The 17204-nt window shown below is 39.2% G+C and overlaps 1 protein-coding gene across 1 annotated transcript in view; it reads left to right on the top strand.

Annotated features, from left to right (window-relative positions):
* The first annotated feature begins 896 nt into the window (after positions 1-896).
* LOC150011305 (scavenger receptor cysteine-rich domain-containing protein DMBT1-like) overlaps positions 897-17204 on the top strand; it is a 199303-nt gene continuing 182995 nt past the window's right edge. Inside the window, 4 exon segments of the mRNA XM_090275094.1 lie at positions 897-909; positions 1310-1618; positions 6600-6908; positions 7001-7318. Coding sequence (XP_090131220.1) covers positions 897-909; positions 1310-1618; positions 6600-6908; positions 7001-7318 — 949 coding nt within the window.

Here is a 17204-nt window from a genome sequence, read left to right as displayed (position 1 = left end):
CCACCCAACCCACCCCTTCTCCCACAATCATATCCCCCCCTTTGTCCATATCCATGAGTCATTTATAATGTTCTTTGATTAAACCCTTCCCTTACTTATCCCCCTTCTCTCCCTCCCCCCTCACCCCTAATAACTGTTATTCTGTTCCTTGTTCTACTTAGTTCATTTGTTTGTGTTGTTCCTTAGTTTCCTGTATTCGGTGATATAATATGGTATTTTTTTTCTTTCTTTGCCTGGCTTATTTCACTAAGCATAATTCTCTCTAGTTACACCTCCATTCTTAATGGAAACAAAAGTTCTAGGTTTTAGTCTCTACTAAAATTAGACATTATTTAAGTTCTCTTTACATTCCTTTTCATGTGTAAAAATTAGAGAATTATAACAGAGTGGATCTGTCAAAATTGTCTGTTCAAGTACTTTCAGAGCAGGAATATAATCTATTTCTGCTCTGTGGTCAAGTTAGAAATACATAATATTTCCTTCCAGAGAAAAAAATAACTCCATATTTTGAATAAGAGCAACTCTTTATATGAAGATTAGATCTATTTGTTGAAAGAAGGAACATTTTTTGCTTCCCGGTGGAATTTCTGGCCAATATCAATCAATATCATCTGACATCATAACTCATTTAAGGTTGCCCAATTTACTCAAAGACACATACATTTTTTAAAACTAAATATCCAGATGTAGAGTCTGAAGACCTGAATCATAAGTGAAGTATTCTGGGATAAATCATGACCTGTCTTATGATCCATTTTTCAGCTCTGAATATTATATACCAAGAAGAAAAATTCTGAATGGGATAAAATTGATGGCTGCTACCTGAGACTTCTAATGAACTCACTCCAGTTTCTTACTCCATTCTCTTTAATCTTATTCTTCTTGTTCTGAGGTCAATGGCATCAGAATGTGTGTGGTTTATAAGAAACCCATCCAGGTAGTAGCCCATTACCATGACTGAACTCATTTCCCTGCTCCGGATATAGATTCTAATACTTCCTGTATATCTTTTACAGGTGCTATGCAGAACTCCACAAATCAGAAGATTAACTCTGATAGAACCCGTGTAACACTTTCTATCTGAGATTACTCATCACATTATTTTCTGCTTAATTTTTACTGTTTTATTGTTGTGGTTGTTGTTTTCCTATTTTTCAACGCTATTACTCTCTGGTCACTGGTGCAGGAAACCAGACCCAGGTGTGATTCTAGTGCAGCTCACCTGCTCAGGTGAGTTTGTCCCACAGGCCAAGAAAACCCTTCTCTCTTTCCCTGTGTAAATGCCCCATTGGTCTCTCTCTCTCCTCAGACAGTGGAGAGCTCCGCCTGGTGGATGGGGGCAGTCGCTGTGCCGGCAGAGTGGAGATCCTTCACCAGGGCTCCTGGGGCACCATCTGTTTGTACTACATTGGTCAGAACAATGCCCAGGTGGTGTGCAGACAGCTGGGCTGTGGAGAAGCCCTCAGTGCCGTGGACTCTTCTGTCTTTGGGGCAGGATCAGGCCAGATCCTGATGCTGGCATGCACAGGAAAGGAGTCTCACCTGCGGAAGTGCCCTTCTCTAGGCTATCGAAACGACATCTGCACTCACAAAGGGGATATGGGAGTCACCTGCTCAGGTCCGTGCTGCATATTTTCCATTGCCTGGGGGAGGAGGTGGGGACCCCCAAGGATGAGTCTGAGCCCCAAAAAAAGTGTTGCTGAAAGGGCCAGAGGAGTAGAAAGCTTCCTTCCACAGTGCCTGTGCAGACAGCTGGGCTGTGGAGAAGCCTTCAAGGCCACTTACTTTGGGGCAGGATTAGGACAACTCTGGCTGGACAGCGTGAAGTGTACAGGAAAGAATCTACTGCAGTCATGGGGAGAATGCAGGAGTCATTTGTTCAAGTATGGTCAGGGCATCATCCATGGGGTGAGTAAACGGGAAGTTCCAAGGAAGCTGGTTTCTGATTGTGCTGGAGCTTGAACTAGAGTAGAAAATTTTTATAAAGTCCCATGGTGACAGTTGCCCCCAAACAAGTCATGTATCAGCCAAGTGTAGGTAGTATCTGTACCTGCAGAATGTTACCCCACCCCAGCCAGCAACGGTTATGTTATGCTACTGTCTCAGCTAGCAACCCAGAATATGGGTTTACGCTATATAAGCAGCTTTGTACTAAGAGTTGGAACTACTCACTTGAATCCCTGTGTGGAGTGAGAGTGGGTAGTCGCTGGCCAGCTAATAAAGGCTCTTTAAATTCTAATTTGGTTATCTCCTACCATCTAGTTCTCACACTTGGTCCACAACACTGATCACTGGGGCAATAGAAGATGAATGGGCTAGAGAATCTGAGACATTTACCCATAATCCTCAAGTGCACAAAACATCTATGAATGATGGGTTTCATTTACTTTCTTCTTATTATCCCAATTACTATTCTCTCTTTTTTAGTGACAAAATAGTTTATTTTAGTATTATCTCAATTAAAATCTATCTTCATGATTATTTGAAAATTTTGCTTTTGTAAGAATGATTTTGTAAGTGATTTTGCAAATTACTACACACATTCCCTTTGTATAGAGAGCCTATCAGAGGGAGGAACAAGAATGAGGACGTATTTTCCTTGTTTAAATTGTTTCTGTGTATGTAATGTGAGGCACTGTTTTTTGCCCTAGGTTAGTCAGAATAGAAGTATAGGGGATCTCATTTAACAAATCAGAGAGAAATTTATGAATTTGTGCTAACTTGCAATTCTCTTGTGCAAATTTGGGCTTCAGTATTTGTAGTTTTGGGCCGGTAGAACCAACGATTTTTGTATGAAATGCTTTCAGTCATAGGTTCTTCTTTCATTGTTATATGAAAAGATTCTTGTTTTTTGTTTTTCTTTTTGTTTTTGTTTTAAAACATCTGTATGAACTCAAACTTTGAAGGGACACTTAACCATGCACTTGCAAGTCAATGGTGAAGGATATAAAGTATTAGAGTCTTTTATGTAAGAATATATAGTTTATACCTGACAGCTCAGTATATTTGGGGTTTTTTTTAAGAATGTGAGTAAGGGGACAAACAATTTTTGAAGAAGATGGAAGAGGTTTATAGTAGCTGTGGGTGGTGGGAATGACAATGGGATCTTGCAGAGGGCACACATGGGGTTCTCTGAGCAGCACACAGAGTCTAAGTGTGGTGGAGAGAAGGCTATGTGTACCTTTATGTGAGTTCTTTATAGCTGGTTGTAGGGATTGAGAAGAATGAGTTGTAAGATTGACTAAAGGCTGAGAAAAAGAAAAGGTTAGAGTGGTAGAAACAGGATCCCAGTGATGAAATTTTAAGTAACTTGCCTAAAGACATGGGATATCTTTTTAGAAGGACACCAGACAGGGATGTATCTGACCATAAGTTTCATGTAGCTTTTGGTGATGCTGATAAATATAAATATCCCTCTGAAGAAGTGTTTTCCTTTTCTTTTTGCTATCCAGATCTCCTGTAAGCTTAGCAGAGATCTTAAACCTGTCTACTCATTTTTATCTTCCACTAGAAATAAAGCCTTGCATAGATAAGAACATTCTTTTATTGTGATTTACCTATCAAAGTTCCCAAAACATGGCAAACTCTAAAAGGATGTTCGTGTTTTGAATAAAGCAACATTAAATAGACTCTCAATATTGTTCTCAAATACCCTTTTCCTATGTAAATATCAGACCTGTGCAGGGGGTTAGAGATGCCTCACTTGAAGCCTCCCTTCTCTCTCCTTTTTCATCATTTCCCCATCAGAGACTAAATTTTTGCCTGTTTTGGGGCCTCCAGTGTCCCACTCTCTTTGCTCTTTTGTGCACCCTGATGGCAGGTTCACGAGGACCACCTCTGAGTTTATAGGAGATGCACAGCCCAAGGGCACAGGGCAATTTGGTCTTAAGGAAGACACTTGGATCTTTGTGGGTCTCTGAGTGGCCAGATACCACAACCAATGGAGACATCCCCCAGATCTCAGACAACAAGGCGCTCCATTTTGTTCAGAATAGTAGGATCCTGGGCTGATGGATGAGTAGCCAGAAGGGTACAGACACATGTGAGGCTGACCATCAAAGGCCTTGAGAGTTGTTGGTTTGGATGCAGGTGAGTCACAACTACAGGCAGGATATAGAAGACAGGGTTGGTCAGATGTGAAGTAATAAAGATAAGACCTAGAGGAAATGTGATGATAAATAACCTGGTCATCCTTGCTCTCTTGCTTCTCTAGATAAAAATCAACACAAAATAAAGCTCTAACAGTGAGAGGGAATATTTCCTCTGGCCAAAGGAATCCTGAGCAAAAGATAAGTTACAGAACATTGGGGATCTCCCAGTCTTGGGCACAGGTGCAGAAAGAGTAGTTTCCTAGAGACCTGGCCCCCTGAGGTCCCTCCTGTAAATTATGTTGATATCTCTCCTGCAAATGAGCTAAATTTGGAAAATGGAGAGAAGAGTAGAGGTGAATCACCAAGGAGAGTGGGCCATGACATATACTTAACAATGGCCCTGATGGAAGATGAAATGTTGTAATAACCTGGAATGTGCAGCTGGCATGAGAGCATAAAACAGGCACAGAAGAGGCTAAGTCTGGAGCCGACAGTACTCCCTCACTCTGTAACCTTGAACAAGTCACTCTTAGGATAAAAACTCCCCAGAGTGTGTCTTCTCTGGCTTAAAATAACAACATAGTGCTTCAAGACCCCCAGTATTGTTTACAGCTTTTACACTTATTGATCTTTGATCTTAGCCCTGAAAGAGTCCATATTTTGCTTGGTGTTGGCCTGGGTGCCTTCCTCCTTTTGAATTAAAGTAAAGGTGTATTCGTATCTCTTGTTATTTGTGACTCAGCATGTGAGCATAGTTCACTACAGTGGAAGACACAGATTTTAAATTTTAGAGTTTTTTGTTACTTTTACTTTTTGTTATGTTGGTACTTTAGGGTTTCTGTACTATTAGGTTAAACATATTAATTCTAAGTTCACTATTTCTAGATAAAACTACTTGTCTCTCTGCCATTTCTTCTCCTTAGGCAGATTTTTATAAATGTGCCCTGACATTTTTCATATCAGGTCAGGAAGACCAATTGCCAATAAAAGGATAAAGGGCTGGACAGGAGCTCTCGATGTAAGCCTAGTGCCTGCCCTGAGAAGTTCATTCGCTCTTCTCAGTTACCCAGTCGGAAGTTCAGTGTCGACCTCCATGTCAGTCAGATTCTTCCTTTGTTTGCCCTCATTGTACAGAAACTTCACTTACATTCCCATATACACAGAAATAGCACAAAACAAGTGGGTATTATCTGTGGTGAGCCCAAATACTATTTTACTTCAGATGATAACATCTGTGGAAGTACTGAATTGTTAAAACTTCACTTTTCACTAGCAATACAAGTGTTGCACAAATATTAAAATCTCTTTTACCAGCCACAGACCAATGAGAGGATTTGTCACATCAGAGAAGTGAACAACTTTAGTCAATGTGAAAATGTGGAGTCATTTTAGGTGACATACTGAAGAAGAGTATGTTACCAAGGGAGCCCCAGAATGAGTCTTTTATACAATCAACATTTTTTCAAAAAATATATGTATAATTTTTTTTTCTCTAAGTGCCTTATGGTTAGGTGGTAGAAGGGAGGAACACAGGGTAATAAAATATGTTAAAAACTTGTTCCACAAGTATTTATCCCAAATATTCATGTCTTTCATCTCTACTAAAGATTTGACAATTTGGAAGTCTCCAAATTATAGTTTGTTTGCTCTCTGCTTCCTTCCTCTACACCATTTTTACAGTATGCTGGCTTCTTATATCAGAATCCAAGTAGTAGAGGAAAATATAGTTAGCATATAGATAGGATTAAAATACCTCAATTACTCTTATTCCTTAGCATTTGCTAAGGTTCCCATGTCTGGGAAGAAAAACCCAGTATGAAGTGATCAAGAAAGATGACTAAGACCAGCCACTCCTTTTACTATGACTCTTAGAGCTTTCTTAACATCCAAGCTTATCTTTGGACAACTTCTTGCACAATCAAGCCACCTAAGAAATTCTTGGAATTTTTGCCATCACAAATTATGGGAAAAATAAAATGTGAAATCATAAAACTGGACTGGTTTTATCTATATTTCCTCCCTTGAGCTATATGTCCGTCTACAGTTTGGCATGCACTCATGGATCCAACACTCATAACTTTTCCTGTCCTCAGTCACTTGAAGATTGGCTACTGAAATAAAGTGCTCAGAATTCTAGCCCCAGAAATCTCAGGATATCTTTCTAACATTATCTGCATGATTGGCCTCTAACCTCTTTAACCCCATTGACTTTTTTTTTTACTATGGGTTAATTCAGTTATTCATACCTCTACAAAAGTTTAAATTTCCTTGGGCCTAGTAATTGTTAGACCACTAGGTAAGGAATCCTCATTTCTAACCTACTTCAAAGTGTACATTTCTCTCCAGACACTTGTGCATGAAAATGCATTTGTGGCAATAACTGTCACAATCCCTTTCCATGCCCCACCACCAGAAAAGGAAAACTTTCACACCATTTCCTATGACATGTTCTCAGTTGCCAAGCCAGAATCAAGACACTTCACTGGGTCTGTTTGCTTGATCTCTCAGGATTTTTGCACCTGGTTGGAGGGAATGGACCCTGCTCAGGGCGAGTAGAAGTGAATCCTGGAAAAGGCTGGATTTCAGTGTCTGATGGAAACTTTAAACTCCCCACTGCCCAAGTCATCTGTGCGGAGCTGAGGTGTGGCAAAGCTGTGTCTGTCCTGGTGGATGTGCCCTTCAGAATATCAGATGGACAGGTGTGGACTGAAAAGTTCTTGTGTGAGGGGCAGGAGCCTGAGCTCTTGATGTGCCCCAGAGTGCCCTGTCAAGGAGGTGCTTGCCAGCACAGTGGGGTTGTTCATGTTGTCTGTTCAGGTGAGATGCAGAGCAGAATTTAACCTCCCTGCATATTCTGTTGGGGCAAGAAAAACATGGGATTTTAATAAAGTACTGCTTTCACCTACCAGCATACACAGAAATACGGCTCATGAAAAACGACACCTCTCAGTGTGAGGGACAAGTGGAGATAAATATTTCTGGAGAATGGAGAATGCTCTGTGCCTCCCACTGGAATATGGCCAATGCCAATGTCATCTGTCGTCAGCTCGGCTGTGGAGTTGCCATCTCTACCTCAAAAGGAGCATACTTTGTGCAAAGAGATTATCAGATCTGGAAAGCCCAATTTCACTGTTCAGGGGCTGAGTCCTTCTTGTGGAATTGCCCTATGACTGCCCTGGGCATTCCTGACTGTCCCCATGGGAACATGGCCTCTGTGATCTGCTCAGGTAAGAGAAAGGGAAGGGCTAACTGGTACTAAGGATGTTTGTTGAGTGAAATTTCCCTAAAAGCAGAAAGTGTGGGAAAGTAGGTATTTCCTTGTGAAATATGGTTCTTCTCGTTTTTCATTCATTTTTCAGGTCAAGGCAAGAAGTGTTAAGAGGAATAATATTTTTCAAAGAAATGGTTTATTTAAGTATTATGATAGAGAATGTATAAGTAATAAGTGTATTCCTCGGTCATGTACCCCACCCCAGATTAATAAAAAGATGAGGAAAAGCACCCAGGAAGTCACCTTTCCTTCACACAATAACTTTGCCCTCCCTCCTCTCCAAACAAGACCACTTTTCTAACTTCCTCTACTATAGAATGTTTTTGTCATTTTTTTGTATATGAAATCATAAAATGTTTCTTTTTGTGTCTAACTTCTTTGACTCAACATTATGTTGGAATTTATTAATATTATTGCTTAAACAGCACTTTGTTCATTTTTATTGCTACAGAGCATCCCATTGAATAATCACATGACCATATGTTGATCAATTCAACTGATGGTAGATTTGAGTTGTTTCCAGGTTTAACTGTTACAAATATAGTGCTACAAATTACTGTAACAATGATATTTAGTGCAGATATGTATCATTATTTGGTATGTTTAATCCTTGGACTTTCATTTTTGTTCTCTTAATGGTATGGTGTTCTTTGTTGGGCCAAGGTCTTAATTTTTTTTTTAAAGAATATTTTATTGATTATGTTGTTACAGTAGTTCCAATTTTTTCCCCTTTACTCTCCTCCACCCAGTATCTCCCTCCCCCAGCATCCCCCCCCAAGTCCATACCCATGGTTCGTAAAAAATAACTATCCCTCCCTCTCAGATATTAAGACCCTTTGTAATCTTTAAAGGACAATGGGCGAAGGTCTCAAGCTCCTCTAGCTGCTTCAAGCTGGACATGGTCGTCGTCCTACCTACCCTTGGGTCCAGAAATCCCTAATAATAGTGGGGGTGTGGAGGGGAGGGTGGCCTTCCCACATGGGGAAGGATTGTGCAGACTCCAGGTCAGTTGGTTGTCTCTGGACAACGGCGTGCTTGGTTTAGCAGGCTGGCATCCTTGTTGTGTTCTGGGGGCAACAGATTTGGCAAAAAGGGTTAAAAAGCATCATTCAATCCATAACTACTAGGTGACAAAAGGCAGGGATTAATTTTTCAATGTTCCACATTAGAAGGAAAAAAAAAAAAGGGCTTCTTTGGAGGAAGGTGTGCTAGGCATATCTCGCCTGTCCAAAACCCTTTTGCCCATTATATTTAGTTTGGGCTGAGGGAAATAGTTTATGTTTCCCCCCTCTCAGACCTCTGGGTCCTTTCTGTCTAAGCCATTAGGATAGAAAAGAGAATTCAGTTTTAAAGTGAAGCCCACAGACCACCCCATTCTTCACCAACCCAGCCATTTAGTTCAGTCAAACTGTTGAGTCTCAGGAGGCAGCGCTGCAGAGAGGATTAAGTGAGGCTTATGCGTACAGACAATCACTCAGGTAATGCGGTCATAGGCTTATGCCCTTTGAAAACAGAAAACACATGTTAATTTATGTAACATAAACAACAAACAAGTCTCTAAATCTGTAAGACTGTCTTATTGGGAAGACATCCATTTGCAAGGCACTTGACATTCTACTTGCCTGCAACTTGAATCCCTTTGGTGATATCACAGATATGGTTTAATTTTCAAGTGAAACCATTTTTTAAGTGAGAAGAAACTTTTAAGACGGTTAGCTGCCCTACTTTACAGTCTGCCACTGATCATTGTGATTTTCCTTGAATAATAATTTTTCTCCCTAAGATTACTCTCCTTGTCTTTAAAGGGACTACATTAAGTCCATTTTTAATTTATCCTGTTCATTTGCATAAACATAACAAGAGCAACAAATGATCACTTATGATCTTTAGTTCTGTTTTGCTGGAATTTACCCAAGGAACATTTAGGGTGACCCTCAGTCTGCTCTTCAGGGCACAGAAGCTGGGCCACATACCTGGCATTCATCCTTGCCTGTACACACCTGTCCTTTCCAAGTCTTTCTGGTTTTCCATTGTGCCTTAAGGTCCCTTCTAGCCATCTTTCAGGAAAACAACCTTCGTTCCTTCCCTGGAGAGATTGCTGTGGACCGCACAACCAACCATGGCAGCAGGCCTTTTATTTCGCGGGCTTTTATTACCTTTGAAAGTCATTCCCACTTCCTTAGGGCTTTTTGGTAACAACCTGAGCCCAAGCATGTCTCCTTTAGTCTTGACATTCCAGTCAAAGGCTTGGTCAAAAAAAGGAACCTCTATTAACAACTGGTCTTATTAGTTCTATGCAAAGAAACTTAAGTCATTACTTACTTGTTTAGAATGCCAAACTCTGGAGAGATCAAATAGGGAGAAAAATATACAACGTGAAGGAAAATCTTTGTCCTAATATTCACTGAACTGGCATTTCCATTCTTCATATTTTCATTTTCCCCCACTAAAAAAATTTTTTTTGTTTGTTTTTCCATTACAGTTGTCTCACTTTTTTTTCCCCTCTTGCTTCCCTGTATCCTGCCCCTCCCTTCCCCCACATTCAGTCCCCACTCAGTTGCCCATGTCTGTGGGTCATTTATACATGTTCTTTGATTTGACACTTCCCCTTCTTACCCCCTTTTCTCCCTCCCACCTCCCCCCTTGTTACTGTTAGTCTACTCCTTGTTTACATACCTCTGGTTCAATTTTGCTCATTTGTTTGGGTTGTTCATTAGTTTCCTGTAATAGGTGACAGCATAACGTATTTTTCTTTCGTTGCCTGGCTTATTTCGCTAAGCATAATTCTCTCTAGTTCCATCCATGTTGTTGCAAATGGTAGAAGTTCCTTCTTTCTTTCTGCTACATAGAACTCCATTGTGTAAATGTACCACAGGTTTTTGATCCACTCATCTACAGATGGGCATTTAGGTTGTTTCCAGCACTTGGCTATTGTAAATAGTGCTGCTATGAACATTGGAGTGCATAGGTTCTTTTGAATTGGTGTTTGAGGATTTTTCGGATATAATCCCAGTAATGGAATTGCTGGTTCAAAAGGCAGTTCCATTTTTAGTTTTTTGAGGAAATTCCAAACTGTTTTCCATAGTGACTGCACCAGTCTGCATTCCCACCAGCAATGCACCAGGGTTCCCGTTTCTCCGCATCCTCTCCAGCACAAGTTGTTTGTTGATTTGTTGATTACGGCCATTCTGACTGGTGTGAGGTGGTATCTCATTGTGGTTTTTATTTGCATCTCTCTGATGGCTAGTGATGTTGAGCATACTTTCATATGTCTATGGGCCCTCTGTATGTCTTCTTTGGAGAAGTGTTTGTTCAGGTCCTTTGCCCATTTTTTAATTGGGTTGTCTGTCTTCTTGGTGTTGAGTCGTATGAGTTCTTTATATATTTTGGAGCTCAATCCCTTGTCTGAGATGTCATTGGCGAATATATTTTCCCATATGGTTGGTTTCCTTTTCATCTTGCTGATGTTTTCTTTAGCTGAGCAGAAACTTTTTAGTTTGATGTAGTCCCATTTGTTTATTCTTTACTTTATTTCCCTTGCCTTAGGAGATATATCAGTGAAAATGTTGCTATGTGGGATATCTGAAATTTTCCTGCCTATTTTTTCCTCTAGGACTTTTATGGTATCACGGCTTACATTTAAGTCTTCGATCCATTTTGAGTTTATTCTGGTGTATGGTGTAAGTTGGTGGTCTAGTTTCATTTTTTTTGCATGTCCCTGTCCAGTTATCCCAACACCATTTGTTAAAGAGGCTCTTTTCACTCCATTTGATGTTCTTTCCCCCTTTGTCAAATATTAGTTGACCATATGAACCTGGGTTTATTTCTGGGCTCTCTATTCTGTTCCATTGATCTATATGTCTGTTTTTATGCCAGTACCAGACTGTTTTGATTACCGTGGCCTTGTAGTATAGTTTGATATCAGGTATTGTGATTCCTCCTACTGTGTTCTTCCTCAAAATTGCTGTGGCTATTCGGGCTCTTTTTTGGTTCCATATAAATTTTTGAAGTATTTGTTCTAGGTCTGTGAAATATGTTGCTGGTATTTTAATAGGGGTTGCATTGAATCTATAAATTGCTTTGGGTAGTATGGACATTTTAATGATGTTGATTCTTCCCATCCATGAGCATGGTATATGCTTCCATTTATTTGTATCTTCTTTAATTTCTTTCTTCAGTGTTATGTAGTTTTCTGAGTACAGGTCTTTTACCTCCTTGGTTAAGTTTATTCCTAGGTATTTTATTTTTCTTGTTGCTATGGTAAATTGAATTTTTCTTTCAGTTTCTATCTCTGAGTTTTTATTGTTGGTGTATAAAAATGCCTTTGATTTCTTAATATTGACTTTGTATCCTGCTATTTTGCCGAATTCACTTATTAGGTTGAGTAGTTTTTTTGTGGAGTCTATAGGGTTTTCTATGTACACTATCATGTCATCTGCAAATAATGACAGTTTTACTTCCTCTTTTCCAATTTGGATGCCTTTTATTTCTCTTTCTTGTCTGATTGCGGTGGCTAGAACTTCCAAGACTATGTTGAATAGGAGTGGGGAGAGCGGACATCCTTGTCTTGTTCCTGATCTCAGGGGGAATGCTCTCAGTTTTTGCCCATTGAGTATGATGTTGGCTTCAGGTTTCTCATATATGGCCTTTATTATGTTGAGGTATGCTCCCTCTATTCCCATTTTGCTGAGAGTTTTTATCATAAATGGATGTTGTACTTTATCAAATGCTTTTTCTGCATCTATTGATATTATCATGTGGTTTTTGTATTTCATTTTGTTTATGTGGTGTATTACGTTTATTGATCTGCGAATGTTAAACCATCCTTGCATCCCTGGGATGAATCCTACTTGATCGTGGTGTATGATCTTTCTAATGTGTTGCTGGATCCGGTTTGCCAATATTTTGTTGAGGATTTTAGTATCTATGTTCATCAGCGATATTGGCCTGTAGTTTTCTTTCTTTGTTGTGTCTTGACCTGGTTTTGGAATTAGGGTTATACTGGCTTCATAGAATGAGTTTGGCAGTCTTCCCTCTTCTTGTATCTTTTGGAATAGTCTGAGAAGGATAGGAGTTAGTTCTTTCCTAAATGTTTTGTAGAATTCACTTGTGAAGCCATCCGGTCCAGGGCTTTTGTGTGCTGGGAGTTTTTTGATTACTGCTTCAATTTCACTAGCTGTTATTGGTCTATTCAGACTTTCTGCTTCTTCTTGATTCAGTTTGGGAGGACTATAGGTTTCCAGGAATCTGTCCATTTCCTCTAGGTTGTCAAATTTCTTGCCATACAGTTGTTCGTAATAATTTGTTATAATCCTTTGTATTTCTGTGGTATCAGTTGTGATTTCTCCTCTTTCATTTCTGATTTTATTTATTTGGGTTCTCTCTCTTTTTTTCTTGATGAGCCTGGCTAAAGGCTTGTCAATTTTGTTTATCTTTTCAAAGAACCAGCTCCTACTTTTGTTGATCTTTTGAATTGTTAGTTTAGACTCTATGTCATTTAATTCTGCTCTGATCTTGATGATTTCCTTCCTTCTACTTGATCTGGGCTTTGCTTGTTGTTCTTCCTCTAGATCTTGTAGCTGTAGGGTTAAATTTTTTATTAGATATTCCTCTAGCTTTTTTAGGTAGGCCTGTATTGCTATGAACTTTCCTCTTAGGACTGCTTTCGCTGTATCCCATAGGTTTTGGGTTGTTGTGTGTTCATTATCATTAGTTTCCAGAAACTTTTTGATTTCTTCCTTGATGTCATTGTTAACCCATTCATTAAAAGCATGTTATTCATTCTCCATGAGTTTGAATGTTTTTGAGTTTTTTCCTTGAGGTTGATTTCCAATTTTAAGCCATTGTGATCTGAGAAGATGCTTGATATAATTTCAATTTTCTTGAATTCGTTAAGGCTTGTTTTGTGTCCTACCATGTGGTCTATCTTTGAAAATGTTCCATGTGCACTTGAGAAGTATGTGTATTTTGCTTCTTTGGGGTGAAAACTTCTATATATATCGACTAAGTCCATTTGATCTAGAGTGTTGTTCAGTGCCTCCATATCTTTGGTGTTTCTTTGCTTCGAAGATCTGTCCATTGTTGACAATGGGGTGTTAAAGTCCCCTACTATGAGTGTGTTGTTGTCTATATCTTTCTTGGAGTCTTTCAAAAGTTTCCTTATATATTTGGGTGCTCCTAAGTTGGGTGCATATATATTTATAAGGGTTATATCTTCTTGATGGATTTTTCCCTTAAGTATTATGAAATGCCCTTTGTCTCTTTTTATGGACTTTGCTGTGAAATCTGTTTTGTCTGATATAAGTATTGCTACCCCGGCTTTTTTTTCATGCCCATTTGCTTGAAATACTTTTTTCCATCCCTTTACTTTCAGTCTGTGTAGATCTTTTGTTCTAAGGTGGGTCTCTTGTAGACAGCATATATGTGGGTCATTCTTTCTAATCCATTCAGCTACCCTATGTCTTTTAATTGGAGCGTTTAATCCATTTACATTTAAGGTTATTACCGATAAGTACTTATTCATTGTCATTTTTCCCCTTTGTACTCGTGTTCTTCTCTGTCTCTCTCTGTTTCTTTATCTTCTTAGAGCAGACCCTTTAGCATCTCTTGCATTGCTGGTTTGGTGGAGATGTATTCTTTTAGCCTTCTTTTGTCTTGGAAGCTCCTTATTTCACCCTCCATTTTGAATGAGAGCTTTGCTGGGTATAGTATTCTAGGTTGTAGGCCTTTGTTTTTCATTGCTTGGAATATTTTTTGCCATTCCCTTCTGGCTTGTAGTGTTTCTGCTGAGAAATCTGATGATAGCCTTATTGGAGTACCCTTGTATGTTATTAGTTGTTTTTCTCTTGCTGCTTTTAGGATCCTCTCTTTGTCTTTGAATGTTGCCATTTTAATTATGATGTGTCTTGAAGTGGGCCTGTTGGGGTTCATCTTCATTGGGACCCTCTGTGCTTCCTGGACTTGCGTGACTCTTTCTCTCTTCATGTTAGGGAAGTTTTCTGTCATTAGTTTTTCAAAGAGGTTTTCTATCCCTTGCTCTTCTTCTTCTCCTTCTGGAATTCCTATGATACGGATATTATTACGTTTCATGTTGTCCTGCAGCTGTCTTAGAACCTCTTCAGTCTTGTTCAGTCTTTTTTCATTTTGTTGCATTGTCTGGGAGTTTTTGTGTAGGTTGTCCTCCAGCTCGCTGATCCGATCTTCTGCTTCCTCTAGCCTGCTTTTAATTCCTTCTACTGTGTTCTTCAATTCAGAGATCGTATTCTTCATTTCCTCCTGGCTCTTATTGATAGCTTCTACGTCCTTTTTCATGCTCACGTAATTTTCTGTGAGTTCCTTGTAGTTTTTCTGGAGTTCTTTGTAGTTTCCGCTGAGCTCATTCAGCTTCTCCATAATCCATGTTTTGAATTCCATATCTGATAGTTCGCTTCCCTCTATTTCATTTAGCACTCTTTCTGGGGATTCTACCTTTCCTTTTGATGGGAGGTTGTTTCTCTGTCTCCCCATTTTTTTGACTCCTATTGTTTGTTGGTGCTTCTTAGAATGATCTGCACTTCCTGGATCTGCCTCTGGTGGCGTGAGATCCTGTACCAGTCTGGCCCTAGGCAGCCTGTTGGAGACTTCCAGGGATCTACTGCTATTTTCTGTATTCTTTGATTGTTAATCTACTCAATCTGTGATTAGCTGTCAGGCTTAAGGACTGTGGGTGTGGCAGCTTAATTCCTGTAGGCAGGGCTTTTGCTTCCCCTCAGGCTGACGCCACTTGGAGGGGAATGGTCTACCCGCAGTACTGGGGATGAGTCAGCACTGGGACCCAGTCGGCTGTTCCTCCAGTTCTCCCCTCAAAGCCACCGTGCCAAACTCTCCCCAAGTGTCTCCAGTCCTCTCTGCCTTCCCTCTGCTTGAGCCCAGGGTAAGTGGTGGCCAAAATATTTTCGTATGTGATCCACTTAAGAGCTCTTTTTCTCCTGCTGTTTCTCTCCGGCTAGCCAGAAACCCTGTGGCTTTTCACTTTTCACAGCTGATACTATTTTACTTTCCACTCTGTTGCTGTAGGCTGGGAAGCCCAGCTGGGGGTTTAGACTCTGCCCTTCTCAGGGGGAATCCCCAGCTGCTGAGCTGTTTCTCAGTCCCTTCAGCTGCCACCCATGTGAGCCCAGCCAGCCCTTCCGCATCTCCGCACTCCCTACCGGTCAAGTTGTGATGTAGCGGCCTTTTCTGTCTCTCCGTGGTTATAAGACTTCTTTCCAGCTAGTGTTCCGTTGGTTATTCCAGATGATTTCTCCAAAATTAAGTTGTAAATCCAGACTGGTCCTGGGAGGAGGTTAGTGTAGCTTCCATTTACTCCTCCGCCATCTTGGATCTCCAAGGTCTTAATTTTAATGAAATATAACATCAGTTTTTTCCTGTACATTTAGGGTCTCATAACCTTTTTAGGGGAAAATTTTACCAACCTGAAAGTCACAAAATATTCTTCAAGAGTATCTTATAATAGCTTAATTATTTTTCTTTTCCATATAATTGTACAATCCTTCTACAAGATTAATATCTATGTATGGTAGGAAATAAGGGTCAAGTTTCATATTTTTTAGTGGATATCCAATTGACTCAGAATCTTTTCCTGAAAAGACTCTTATTTCATACTGCAATGGCATCTTTGTCATAGAATGCATGTATGACTGAGTCTTTTTCTAATTTCTTTTCTGCTCCACTGAATCATTTGTCTGTCCCTGCACCATTACCACTCTTTCTTAGTTATTGTAACTTTCTAGTAAGTCTCAAAAACTTTTAAAAAGTTACTTTATAATAACTCCTCTAACTTTCTTGATTTTCTTGCCTACTCTGTTAGTTATTCTCAATGTTTTGCATTACCGTAAATTTTAGAATCAGCTTGTCAATTTTTCACCCAAAAAAATAATAGTGGTAGTTTTTCTACACACGAATTTGAAGATTATTAACCTTGAAAATATTGAGTCTCTCAACTCATTTAGGTCTTTAGTTTCTCTCAGAACTTTTATACATCTTTCACAAGGTTTTCTCCTAAGTATTTTATGTTTCTGATGTTTTTGATATTCCTTTTAGTGAAGGTGTCCTAAGAATGATTTCTTTCTGAATTGTTTTCACCTTCATATTTCTGAATTTTTATTTTGACTAATTTGAACTTACAGAAAAGTTGCAAGAATAAAAATTTCCAGATACACTTTACCCACATTCCACCAATGATAGTATCTTATTATGATGTATCCCCTCCTTTCTCTCTCCTGCTTCATTCCTCCCAGAATATGTAAAATTTTTCTGAATGAGTAGTTAAAATTGGTAGGCTACAGATATAATATCCCTTTAATCTTAAAATACTTCAAAGAATTCCCTTACATGACCACAGCACAATTATCAAATTCCAGAAATTAAAAATGTTATAATACTATTATCTAACTGGTAAGTTTTATTCAGATTTTACTGAGTGATCCAAGTATATTGTTCACAGCTAAAAGAACATCTAAATAATGTGCTACATTCAACTGTCACATCCATTTAGTCTCCCTTAATATGGAACACTTTCTGAATCTTCATATTTCATGACACTGACAGGACAATTGTTATGTAGAACATCCCTCATTTTCAGCTGGAACAATACACAGGAGAATTCAGTAAAGTAGGAGCATGGTAAATGAATATTTGAGTCCATCTCACATAAATGTAAATTGACTTTTTTTTCCAAAGAATAAGTTGAAAAGAAAACGTTAGCCAAATCAATCACAAAACACCAATTTTCTCTAACTTGTTGTACAGCTTGAACAGTCAATATACAGATACAGTGATGTAATGGTGAATACTGTCTTAAA

This window comes from Furipterus horrens, unplaced genomic scaffold (assembly GCF_987537825.1).
Source record: "Furipterus horrens unplaced genomic scaffold, mFurHor1.1.pri manual_scaffold_4, whole genome shotgun sequence".
Taxonomy (NCBI): Eukaryota; Metazoa; Chordata; class Mammalia; order Chiroptera; family Furipteridae; genus Furipterus; species Furipterus horrens.
This window is presented reverse-complemented; position numbering and strand designations above follow the sequence as displayed.